Source organism: Maylandia zebra, linkage group LG12 (genome assembly GCF_041146795.1).
Source record: "Maylandia zebra isolate NMK-2024a linkage group LG12, Mzebra_GT3a, whole genome shotgun sequence".
Classification (NCBI taxonomy): Eukaryota; Metazoa; Chordata; class Actinopteri; order Cichliformes; family Cichlidae; genus Maylandia; species Maylandia zebra.
In genome coordinates this window covers 6,393,926-6,407,303 of record NC_135178.1, presented here as the reverse complement: position 1 = coordinate 6,407,303, position 13,378 = coordinate 6,393,926, and the positions used below count along the sequence as shown (strand labels likewise).

The window sequence follows — 13,378 nt, the reverse complement described above, 5'->3', positions numbered from 1 at the left end:
AGAACCATGCTAACCCTATTTATGACATTTGAAACTCACTGACATATATCACTGCAGATGTGGAGGTGAATCTATTTCGCTCATCTAGGATTTCAGGTCGCTCTCGGCGCACGTGACAGAAGTCAGATCAAAGCTGTCTTTTTCCCCTTTTGGGAGAGGACTTCACAAGATTCTTAGAACTCAGACAATTGTTTGATGTTCAGTAAATTCCTTTATGAAACTTCGCACGCCGCCCGTCCACATGCCTTTCCACATAAACAGACGAGTGTGCCCCGGACCGGCGAGCTGAGGCAACAGCAGCACTCAGCAGCGACACGCCACAGGTTACTACGCCCGACAATCAACTACGTATACGCATGCGTGACCCACTAACTTTTACTCCCTTTACCTCATTTGACTCCAGAACCTAGGAGAAGCAGGACGGCCTCCCCAGCTCATGAGCCAACGTGCAGAGTTCCTCCTCCTCCTCCTCCTCCCCTCCTCCTTTCCAGGGCCTCTTGTATCTACACATGCCTTGCTCTGGCACCAATCAGCGGGCAGCGTGGGACGCTTTAAACTGAGGATGCCGCCACTTCATCAGTAAGGGCGCTTTAACTTGGCGCGCCTCAGACATAAACTCGGAGCAACTGTATTAAACAGAGTCAGTTCCCAGGCGGCAAAGACCGGGTGTGAAGACGAGACCAGGGATCTGGCACAACTATATTCCACTTAGAGATGATACGAGGGATAACGCGGCATCCACCGGGGAGAGGAGCGTATGACATACCAGCGACAGAGCGAGGACAGTCACAGCTGTGTAACAGTTACACTGGTTAAAGCAATTCTTACACACATGCGTAATCAAGTTTTTTGTTGTTGTTGTTTTTTAAAGAACAGGCAAACAGATACAGACCGACTGAGAAGAGGAAGTGATCACTGGGCTGACTAACCATGACATTAACACCTCATCCAACAGCAGCAAACGGGCAGAGATTATGCATAGACGCAGACGACAGACATGGGCACAAACACTATTTCAAACCCACCCATCAAGTGTCATCTCTTACCTCAGCTGCCAGTTCTGGGCTTCCCAAGCAGCCTTGACCGTTGTCGTCCAAATATTCCACCTTTACAGTCATTCAACAGAACAGGGATTGGGGGGGCAGAGAGAGAGAGAGAGAGAGAGAGAGAGAGAGAGGGAGGGAGGGAGGGAGGGAGGGGAAGAATAAGAATCAATAGAATAATGCGACAAGGGCCTGTTCAAAAAGACTCATCATTGAGCATTAATGTGCCACCTTTACAGCTTTGCACAACGGCACACGGGCTCTGCCATCCGCAGTCTCTTCATCCCATTCCTGTCAACCTCAGCGACCATCAAAAAGCGCAAATCTGTTTTCTTTGATTTCTGCTCAAACAGTGAGCCGGCACTTCCCTCTGCTGCCGGGACAGCGAATGAGAGACGCAAAATAGATTCGATTTCAGTTATAGAATTATGTAATGTCTGTATCCCGACTTGGTGCAACCTTTCTAATATATATATGTCTGATCATCTGATGTCAGCATACCCCCCCCCCCCCCCCCCCCCCTTTAATGTTAGGGGGAAAGAATCCAAAGTGGACGGGTTAAGTGAGAGAGGCATGGAATAGATGGAAATGGTAGATCAAAGCAGGGCTGATCTTTATTATTATTGGAAAACAATAGCAACCCCCCCCCCCCCCCCCCCTCAAAGAAAAAACCTTGTCTACGCGACCCCAATGTTAAATTGTGTGTTGTGTCTCGAGTTGAGTCCCGCCAACCTCCGATACCCCCCCACCCCACCCCCACCCCCACCCCAAATCCCCACCACCCCCACCACACCACTCCACGCCCCCACCCACCCACCTATCAATCCTAAAATAGTCTGGAGTGATGAATATTTACCCTCCAAGCCTCTGAGCTGCCTCGGTTTGTACTCCTCCGTCCGCTGGCCGAATCCCCATCAGAAGACTCCGGCTCCCTCTCTCTCTCTCTCTCCTTCAGCCCTATCTCTCTCTCTCGCTCTCTTTCTTCTCTCTCTCTTTCTCTCGTTCTCTATCGCTCCACTCCTCTTTCTCGGTCTCTCGGTCTCTCTCTCTCCCGTCTGTGTTGCAGCAGCCCATTCAGGAAGCCATCTTGTGTTTTTATTCTGGCTTTACATGAGCCCTCGTACGCACGTTCTCTCTCACTTATTCTCTTGCTCTACCCCCGTCCTCCCTCCCTCCCTCTCTCTCTCGCTCCTGCTCGTATGCCAATAGGTCTACCGCACACACACACGTTCATATGCATACACACATACACACACATACAAGAGGGATTTTTTTTCTAAACGATCGCTATCGCTCTTTCCTTCCTGCTGATATTTCTCTCTCTCTCTTCTCTTTCTGTGAATGTCCCCTCGACCACCCCCTCCCCCCTCTCTATTTCTATACAAAATATACACTCGTGATAAATGCACACACACACATATACACAGCTCGCCGGAGAGACGTCACACTAGAGACAGCACACAAAGGCAGCACGTCCACCAATCAGAGGCCCGGCTGGGCTGCTGCTAGGGTGAAACCGAAGGAGAGCATGTGAGGGTGGTGAGAGAGGGAGAGAGGGGAGAGATCGGAGTGAGAGAGAAAAAATAAGAGCAGGTCAAAAAAAAAAGAAAGGGTCTCCATTTTCATGTGTGTGTTTGTGTGTGTGCAGCACCATATAAGAATGGCCGACATAAAGAAACAAAGTGAAGGTGGGTGGGAGGTGTGTGTGTGTGTGTGTGATGTGGGGGGGATGGGTCCTCTCTATGCCTGTCAATTATCTCCTGAAACTGGCCTTCCCTAAACAATGCCTCTGGTATGTGGTATTGCCGAGCACCATCTGTGTCAGGGCTGCCTGCAATAAGTGGACTGGACTGCACAGTGCACGCATGCATGCACCCACACACACTCTCACACACACAAACACTCTCGGAGACAGCAGACACCCCCGCTCTGATGGGCAAAATTACACAGCAAAGCCCAGTGTGCTGACTCAAAGCAAGAGAAGTGCTGTTGTTAAAAGCGATGCTGTTGTGCGCTCCTGTAACAGCATCGCAAATCATCACCTGCAACTGTGTTCGCATGCAAACATGAGCTTAAAGGGCTGCCAGGAACTTGCGTTTCCTTTTTACGGTCTCTGTGTAAAAGACACGCCGAGCATATTTCGAAGGCCTGCGCTCATAATGTTTATATTCTGAGTATGAAAGATCATCTCTGGATTGGATCTTTTTAAACTCGACATCAGCACGAGTCCTGAACATCATCTCCGAAAACCAACAGGATCGGAGAGTGCGTGTGTGGGAACTGTTCGGTCTAAATCAGCGATCGGATACCGCAACCAGAATGCACTTTCACCAATCAACTTTATATGAAACGGGAAGTTAAGCAACGATTAAAAAGAAGAAGAGGGCAGCGATGTATTTCTGCAAATAGGCAATGATATGAGAAAGTGAGGGGGAAAGAAAAAAGGCAGCTGATGGATTAGAAAACTCTGCAAAGACGCGACAAAGCGAGCGAATGTTCAGGCAGCCTGGTGAAAATGGACAGACAGCGAGAGGTGGGCAGAGATGGAGGGAGAGTCGAGAGAAAAAGGCAGAGAGGGAGCTGAAGGGCGGCGCGGCGCGGTGAGGCGAAGCGAGGCGAGGCAGCCACACGGTGACACAGCATTTTGTAGTGTTTGCGCACTCGTATGGCACGGGAAATCCCCTCTGCTTACGTCAGATGGGGGGCCACGTGTGTGGATGAATGTGTGTGTTTATGTCAGAGCAGAGTGGTGTTGGTCGCAAGCTGGACAGCGCGAGTGGCTGCTTGGCTTTAATTTGCTTCGTTACAGGTAGGCCAGCATAGGAGACGCACTTTAGCCAGCAGTAGGTAGCACAAGGTGTATTAGTAAAGGCAGGAATACGAGTAAGCGTGGTGAGACAGATAGTAGATGATGGAATCTGTTTCTGTGGGTTGGAATAAAGAAAACGCCTATAGAGAACAAAGCAAAAGCATTGATTATAGTAAAAGTAGAAATATTAGCAGAGCTGTAAAGAAGTTCATCCTCTGCTATATGGTGCCAAGCTTTGACTGAATTGGATGGATGTTTCCTTAAACAATGAAGAGGAAGAAGATAATCCACCACATCTCTCCAAACACCAAACCTTCCTCCCCCCTTTAGTCTTTTTTACCATCCTCCAGCAGACACCTGGTAGTCGCTGACAGAGCATAATCACAGCCCCAGACAGTGCCATAATCCCAAACTATACATGCCTTCATTTAACTTTGCTTCATTCACACAGGTCCTGCCTCTCGCTGCCACCTGCAATTAGAGTCTTCCCAGACTTGGACCAACTCACACAAACACACTTATTTCACAGACAGACCACAGAGAGGCTCATTAAAGCTCCTCTGGTTGTGTGTTGTCTAAATTTCACGAGGTTGCAGGTGGAGGGCAGAGCTGGCCTGCAATTAGACAAAGTCTAATTAATAGCATTGATTGGGCTAGCCACCCCAGCTCTGTATGCTCCACATCCTTCTATGAACCCTAATCCTCTACTTCATTCACATGAACAATAACAGTCACCTGTCTCGAGGGGTTTAAAAGGGAAAGAAAGCCTTTAAAGCACATTATCCACATGCAACAGTGAGCTGCAGTTTCGCGGGAGAGAATGAAGGATGCGGTTTGCAGCCAGTCAGGAACTCAGCTGCTGCATCCATACAGAGGATAGAGGGCAGAGATAGAGGGACTGCGGGGGAGGGATACTGACGAATGAATGATGAATGGATGGCCACATCTTTTGCACATCTTCTGAGCCTCCAGAAGAGATCATTTTTGAATGAATCTGTGGAAAACACTGCATATCCTTATAGCTTTGAAGGCTACATGGAATCTTGGCCCTTGCCGTGTTGCTGTCTTGGCGAAAAATGAAGAAATATAAACCATATAACTGTGGCTCTTCTATGTAGCAGTCAACACATTATCCTTACACACAGGGTCACAAGCTAGTGTATCTTTAGTGTCAAGGGGTCACCACCAGTGTTGGTCAAGTTACTTGAAAGAAGTAATCAGTAACTAATTACTGATTACTTCCCCCAAAAAGTAATCCCATTACTTTACTGATTATTTATTTTCAAAAGTAATTAATTACTTAGTTACTTAGTTACTTTTTAAAAACACGATTTACAACCTGAAGAGGTGATAAAGCGATAGATCTTTCAGCCCAATTCTACTTTTTCTACATAATCCATCATATAAAATGTAATCAAATGGAAAAGTCTCTTTTTTTTAACTTGTTTTATCAGTTTGAATCTTTTAACTTTATGCATCAAGCAAAAATGTAATTATATGCAACATTCTCTGACTTGAATAAATTAGTTTAACATTTAAACCTATTTTCTACACATTCCAGCACATAAAATAAAATATTTTTTGTGTTTACACTCACTCTTTCAAATAGATGCAAGTAAAACACAGCAGAAAATAAATCACATCAAAGACTCAGCGGTCCTGTTGCTCTATTTTCACCTGTAAAGCAGGACTGCAGTAGGCGGAGGTTTACCCTGATGCAGGTGTGCCGCGGTCAGTTGAAGAATCCGCGAGTTTCTCTGTGAATTTCCCATTACGTCGTTGCGCACTCGGTGCTTGCTTGGAAGTTTAGGGGGGGTTTTTTCGCTGTAAAAAGAAGTTTTCTTCCCACGCACGATGGACGCTAATGTTTTTGTCACTTTTTATGGAATCAAACTCAAAGTAAGGTCAGTACTTCCACGCTTTAAACGCTGCACGCTCATACTCTCTCCCACAATCGATATGTGATCCATTGTTGATCTGCACACAGCTGTTGTCACTAACGGCGCACTCGCTTACGTCACTGTCGTGAGTAGGGATGGGTATCGTTTAGGTTTTATCCGATACCGGTGCCAAATCTGTACTTTTGAAACGGTGCCGGTGCTCAAACCGGTGCTTAAAGAATGGAGAACACAAAATTGGTCCAAAAACCTCTCATGTTCAGCTGTTTCCCTCTTTTTCTTTGGTCATTTTAGCCTTTTTGGCCAGGGTGAAGGGAGTATCTGCCATCAAACAAGAAGACAGCCGCATGTAGCTATGATGATGTTTGCTAGTTCACCTTATATGCATTAATGTAATAACGTGGTTAGCCTTCTCAACGTAAATTACACACGAACAACATTAAGCTACTCACGCAGAGAAGAACGGCTGCTGCTGCATCATCATCCGTCATCATTTCTGCTACGCTGGCAGAGCTAGGGGCCAGGACTCTATTCTTCGGGTTTTTGGGGGATGTTGCTCCAGGTCCGATACTGGCACCACACCCGCAATAGATGCGCTCGGTGTGAGGTCTCGCAGCAAGCTATCAAATACGGCGCATTTCTCGGCTTTTAAAAAAACGCTATGCGTCGCCAGGTGTTTCATCGGATTTGAGGAGTTACCTCCTTTGACAGTATCACAGTATCAGCTTAAAGCACTTGTTGCAGGCTGCTGAGTTTGCATATTTTGCTGTGAAGTACAGCCAGACTTTTGACCGCTTTGCCTTGGGCATTTTTAATCTGTAGCTCTGCTCTAAAAGAACGTACGTACCTGGGCCCGCCTACTATCCTCGGAAACGTAAAATGATTGGTTAGAAGTGTATCACAGCTCAGGAAAAAAAAGCACCGAAATAAAGCACCGAAATGTGCGCTGCTTTTCGGTCTGGTTACTACCGTTTATGTCAGAACCGGTGCCATCATGGCACCGGACACCGGTACCCATCCCTAGTCGTGAGACATTCTCGCAAAAAAATCACGGTTTTAGTAACGCAGTAACGCAGCGTTACTACGGGAAAGTAACGGTAATCTAATTACCGTTTTTGCAATAGTAATCCCTTACTTTACTCGTTACTTGAAAAAAGTAATCAGATTACAGTAACGCGTTACTGCCCATCTCTGGTCTTCTCCAGCCTGATCTCTGGTCACCACCTAGTGTAACCCTTGTACTGGTCCCAATCCTGGATTATGGGAGGATTATGCCAGGAATGGCATCTGGTAGAAAATCTGTGCCAACATGCAGAAATAAAGGAGTAGCTAAAAGTACTGAAAAATGTAAACATAAACTGGTAGTACCTCCTAATTCATGCTACATATACACTTTGTTTACTCGCTGACATTTGACACTTTCAATAATGCATACCCCCACGATCAATAAGATCTGGTTCCAGTTTTACACACATGCATTTTTTAACGAGTCTAGTCCTTCTAGCAGCTCTGTTAGGCTGAGCTTTGAGTTTCAATGCTAATGCCGACACGCTGATCTTTAGAGGGAAAGTCACAGTTTTACAATGCAGTGACTAGGAAAGAAATATGCAAATGATTACACCACAACATCAAGATTTTTGTGGCTTTTAATGATTTCTAAACTGTTCATTTTCCAGGGTGGAAAATGTCCAGCATACATTTTTAATGATTTAAAGAAAGACAAGAATTTATTGATTTTATTTATTTACTCTATCTTGAATTTTGTGGGTGCACAAAAGTATTTTTTGAACTACACTACTGGCTAAAGACATGGATCAGTGAACCTGTCACTTTGCCAAGGTCTGAAAGAAGACCCAAACTGTCATTCTGACAGGAAACTAGTAAGGATGTTTATCAACAACCCAGGAAACATTAATCAAGGCACAACCTGCCATTAACTCAAGACTGTTCATAGTGAAGCGAGTTTTACATTCATCATGGACTGAGAGGAAGCTGACCAAGAAAGAAGGCAATGCTCCAAAATCTACATCTTCAAGGCTTAACTAAAATTTGCAGGTGTCCACATTGCCCATGTGGACACCTGCAAATTTGCCAAACGCCAAACGCCTTCTGGAGAAAGGTTTTAGGGTCAGATGAGGCAAAGATCATAATGACAACACTAATGTTTAGAGGAGTAAAAGTAAAGCTTTCAAAACTAAGAACACCGTACCAACGTCAGGTATGGTGGTGGTAGCATCATGCTCAGCCGCTATTTTGCTGCCAGTGGTACTGCACAAAGTGGTTGGAATAATAAAGAAGGAGGACTATCTCCAAATACTTTGCCTCAAATGCACAGCTGGATGGTTGAAAGTTGAACATACTTGAACGTCATGGGACAATCATCCCAAACACACATTAAAACATGCTAAAATTAAGCTTGTGGAACCCCTTCCTAAAGCCCCAACCTCAACACAACTGAAAAATTTGTGTTTTGTTCTAAAAAGTTAAGTCTGTGCAAGGAAACCAAACAATTTAAAGGAACCCTAGCAGTTCTTCAAGGAAAAGAGGTCAAATATACAGCCAGAATTATGCCAGAAACATTAAATTTATATATTTACCCATATGGAAAAGATATATATAAATCTTATAAAGTTTTTATCTGTCTTGTATGAAACTTGTATGAAAAGCATACAAGAGTGAAAACAGATATAAGATCCCTTGAAAAATTTTATAATGAAACTTGTATGTTTTCTATACTTACTAAAAAAATATATGAAAGTAATGAGAAAGTGGCCACTTTCATGAGTAAATCATATATGTTTTTACTATTTCTTTTCCATATGGGTAAGCTTGTATGTCCTGTGTGGATTAGAAAAAATCCCAAATAAATCCAAACTTGTGTGCCCAATTTTTATTATTTAAGGTCAGTAAAGATGTGTGCTGTATAATGATTCCACCCTGGAGAAAGAACAGTTGAAAGAAATCATTAAAAAAAAATACCAAGACATTAGTTACCATGATGAGTGCATGCAAAGTGTATGTATGCAAAATCATGACCACAACTGTATGTGCAACTGTAGTGGAGCAGCATGGAGGTGGTGCTCCAGTAAGCAGAAAAAATGTCTGAAACAGTGTTTAGAGCTGTCTGAAGTCTGAGCTTTTAGCTGCCAGGGATTACGTTTACACAGACTGATCTCACTACTTGAACTTGTATTAACAGGTTTCAAATAGTGATGTTTAATTCAACATTGAAACAGTACTTATATGACCTAATAAGTGCGCACTAAAAACTTAACAATCCATCCACTGGCTGCTGAAATCCATCAGTCTGGACCAAAATGGACTGACCAAAGCACAGATCAATATATGCATGTTTTCAGTCACTAGTGTGGCTCAGAAAATACAGGCAGAGTAAATTAGTGAACAATAAGTGTGAGAGAATTTAGAGAAATGGCACATATAGACTTCTATTGCCCTAAAAGACAAATAGATAAACTTCTCAACCAAAGTTAATTCTCTGTCAGTTTAACATACATGGTAAAGTTCATTGTTAGCAAGGATGTGGATGGTATGAGACACTTTTGTAGTATGACTTTTCCACAGTGCACAGTAACAGGAGGTCAGCTAAATTAAATTGTGCACCCTATGTAATATTTTCTAGTAGAATGCATAAGGATCTCAGCTAAGCTTTAGCTCAGCTGTTCTGCTGGAATTGTGGGATGATCATGACTTTGTTGTCTGCCTGTAGTAAGATCGTATCTGACCATGATGCTATGCTCAGATATAAAGTTTAAAAAGTTTCCCGTCATATCTTTGTCTCAAAGGCATGCACTTTTTTCTCCAAACAGTGGCATCATAAAACACTGAGTCATTTGTCTGTTTTCATGCTCAGCTGCTGTGTTGCATGGTTTTTGTTCATGGGTTGTTGCTGCTACTTCAGAAGCCATTTAACAGACAAGACAGGACAGGCCAGAAGAGTGCTGATAGTAACCATTATTTTGTGTTTGTGGCTAAGCAAACATCATACCTTTTCCTCTAGATTTTGATTGTCAGTTTAAACTCCTAGACAAACTGTCTGCGGTGTGTTATTTACATTACTTTTATATTGACACATATAAGAGACTGATAGAATAGTATGAGCCAAAACAACAGCAAAAATCCCATCACAGAGAGTTTTGTATGCGCAAATGGAAGCATGTCAAGCAGATTACAGTCTATAGGAACCTGGTTATTATCAGTGGGGTGCTATCATTCCAAAACTGTTGCTTGTGCAATATATGATAATTTTTAATTCTATTATTTTAGTGTGCAAATCCTTCTCTCTCATAATGATCTTAAAGCATATGAAAACAAATCCAATTGTCTTTCTAGGCATATTTGTTGGGAAAAATTCCAAAAATTCAAGGTGCTTGTTTTGACGCAGTGTGTTTTCCTTCCTTGGTCATGCTTTTGCAGCCTGCTTCTCCCCCTCCAATACTGCTGACCATTTACTGCATCTTCCCGTCCTCCTCTTACTTGACTTTACGGCCCATCCCCCTGGGTTAAGATGCTGGTGCATGTAAAAACACACATAGTCCCACGCGCGCACTTCCATTAACACACACAAGTGAGCACTTTTAAAACCCTGCACTCTGTCTCTCTCTTTCTTTACACACACATGCACCCCCACGCACACACAAATAGAAAAAACGGCCCAAGGTTAACCCCCACCCTCATTTGAAAACCTCAAGAGGTCAAAGGACAAAGCACAGGCAACTGCCGGAATCTTGGGTAACCGTCACAGTTAGTCCACTCGGTCTGCTCAACTGTCTTGTTGACTTTTTCACTGCCTTATCTTACTGAGAATATTCATGTAAACTGCAACACTTGCAAAACCTTGATGGTTTCAACATTACCCATCAGTATCACACACAACATATATACACTCCCACTGTGGAACTACATTTAAAGTAGATAAAGATCTATCTACTTTTCTGACTACTCAAAACAGAGTGAACAATTTAGTTCCAATAGAATAGTTTCCAGTGGGGCTGTTGTCCAGGAGTTGTTCTTTTTACTTCTAAAATTAACAATATATATATAATTTGTCCAAATTTTTGCAAATAAATGCTTTGGAATTTTTTCTACCAAGCAGTTTGTTTTGTTTGTTACAATACAGAGCATTGCATCACTTTATAAAATGTAGTACATCGAGATATCTGGGCCATTTGAGGTTGATTTGCACATTGTGACTCACATTGTGAGGAATTTTTCCTCTAAAGTAACTAATTTAACATGAACTCTCCATATATGACGCATGCAACTGTCCGTCCCTTTATAGTCCAGCAAAAGTTCCTTCTATCCATCTGAACGAACATCACTAAGAAGACATTTGTGATCATGTAATGATCTGTAATAAATGCTCGCTCTTTCGTGCTTCTCTGGCTAAAAAGCAGAACAAGTTTGCAATCTAATGATGTTGGTGTATTTTAGGCAGACAATCAGCAAACACTCTCAGGCAAACAAAAGAAAAACAGTTTTTGTGCTTTACTTGATGTCCTATGAACGAACGTTCCCATGAAATGCACTGAAATGGATGGATGTTAATCGATATGATAATATTTGTATGATAATTTGCCCATAATTTTACTGTTGTGGTCAGGTTTTTTCAGCCTGCCTTTAGGAAGAAAAAAAAAACATTTTACACAAAGCACGTTGATACTTCTGGTATTCTAAATCTACAGTATAAGCAGTATTACGATAACTCAAGTTAAGAGACAAGATGTTTTCACTCCCAACTTGTCATATACTGATGCTTGATTAGGAATCCTTTTTCCTTACTATTTACTCCTGTAAAATCTTTTATTTACATGCTGGGTAAGGCTTCAGAATGCAGTTTTGAAAGATGATGGTGAATAACAACGGTCATTCATCTAATTGCATCATCAAATGACTTCCAACCAGAAGGCAGGAAGTCAAATTCTGCCCTGACTTGGCTCTTTCTGTCAGTTAGGTTAAGTTAGGTTAAGAAAAAAACTCTTGGTTTGGGTTTAAACATTCCTTCCCATCAACACATTTACCATCCTTCCATTTCTTTAGTTACCTACAACAGTAATGACACTGGCTTTCAGCTACCTTTTCAGACAGTCCTTGCACACTAAGCTAATCCTATAGGTCCTGACCAAGCATCAGAATTTGATGCGTTGGAAGTGCTAACGGTTTGTATGAGATTGCAAGCGTTTCAGTACCTCAACCACTTCCCACTCGTCCCGCCTCTTCTTCAGCTGTTCACATTTGCGCAGCTTGCAAATCTGTTTGCCCGTCTTACGGTTCAAACAGTTTGCGCAGGTACCGCAATTCTCTTTGCGGAGACAAGGAGTGCAGGCTCCACATTTCTTTCTTCTTTTCTTCTGGAGGTCAAGCGTGGCTTCCAGCGAGGCGTCCAATGGAGACAGAGAGAAGAGCCCTGCTTCCTGGTGCTCAGCTTCGATATATTTGCTCAATGGGGATGTTGTTTCTATGCATTTCCTTTGCAACTGAAGAGACTGAGCCTCCCCCATGTCCGCGGGGAACTCGTAAACATTCTCAGGTGCCAGACTCGTTCCTCCCTTCGGCCTGGGCATAATGAATGTCCTGCTTTATTTGTTCAGTTCTATTATTTAAAAAGACTGAAAACAGTCGACATACATGCAGTTAAGTTTAAAAAGTAGAGTTTAAAAGCAACATCTGCTAAAATCTCAATATGGCATAATCATCTGGCTGCTCTTAAAAACAGATTGGGAGATGGATAACTTGTCTTGGATTAGTCTTTGAAGATAACTTAACTTGGATGTTAAACCAGCTGCTGCTACACAAGTTAGATTGATGCTCATTTTGTCTACAGGTAAGATGGCATTATCAATGTAATGCTTGTGCTGCTGGTCACAGGAATGGCCCTGGAGAATCTGTGTGGTAACTTCCAGTCTGGAGTCCATCTATCCCAGCTTCCCTGTGGTATGGCCGGCAGCCCGCTCATGGCTTTGTGTACGGAAGCCAGGCTCTGTCTAAGTGTGCAGAGACAACAAAGGCAAAGAGGGAGAGGACAAAACATTTAAAATCAACATCAAAACACAAAAAGAAGTTATTTGTCATTGCGAGGTTTAAAGCGTGGGGCCCAAAAGTCTCAATGTGTTATTGCCTACTCTTACACATTTATTTATATACAACTGGCGGCTTCACATTAAATGCCCAACATTAGAGTTCAGCCTGACTGCTGTCTGGATATCGTCTGGTTTCTGAACACAGCTGTCGGTGCTGTGCATCCAGTTGGCTCATAGCCATACAAGCCTACGTGAGCAGTTTGAGAAGATACTGTGTTATAATGGCAGGCCCCACATGGACAGGGGGGCTTATGTCTCCCTGAATGAAAGGAGGGGGGTGATAAGTTGAAGCCAGGGACAGTCTTCTTTGTCTTGTAGTCGCATGCTCCAGTCAACCATCAGTAAAGTGAATTGTGCTGAGAAAACCCACGGTTTCTTTGCTACTGCCTGGTTTCACAGCCTGCTCACAAGGTGCTTTTAGCACATATCAAAGGCAACCTAAACCACTTTACCTCCAATGAACATGCTGTTTATTGTAACTTTTAGATGATCTCTAATATATACAAGTGCCTTCAAGGGTGGGGAAATTTA

The 13,378-nt window shown here is 43.1% G+C and overlaps 1 protein-coding gene across 3 annotated transcripts in view; it reads right to left on the bottom strand.

The window, feature by feature from the left end:
- The window catches only part of tet3 (tet methylcytosine dioxygenase 3), a 49,681-nt gene that overhangs the window by 34,335 nt on the left and 1,968 nt on the right, over positions 1-13,378 (bottom strand). The window contains exons 2-3 of one of the 3 annotated variants that reach the window (XM_004567275.6): positions 11,957-12,751; positions 1,047-1,106 (exon numbers count right to left, since the gene is read on the bottom strand). In XM_004567275.6, the coding sequence (XP_004567332.3) occupies positions 1,047-1,106; positions 11,957-12,331 (435 nt within the window). In that variant the 5' untranslated portion in view covers positions 12,332-12,751. Of the gene's footprint in view, positions 1-1,046; positions 1,107-1,899; positions 2,407-11,956; positions 12,752-13,378 lie in introns of those variants that run through there. The other 2 variants (XM_024804343.2, XM_076890614.1) reach the window with 2 other exon arrangements.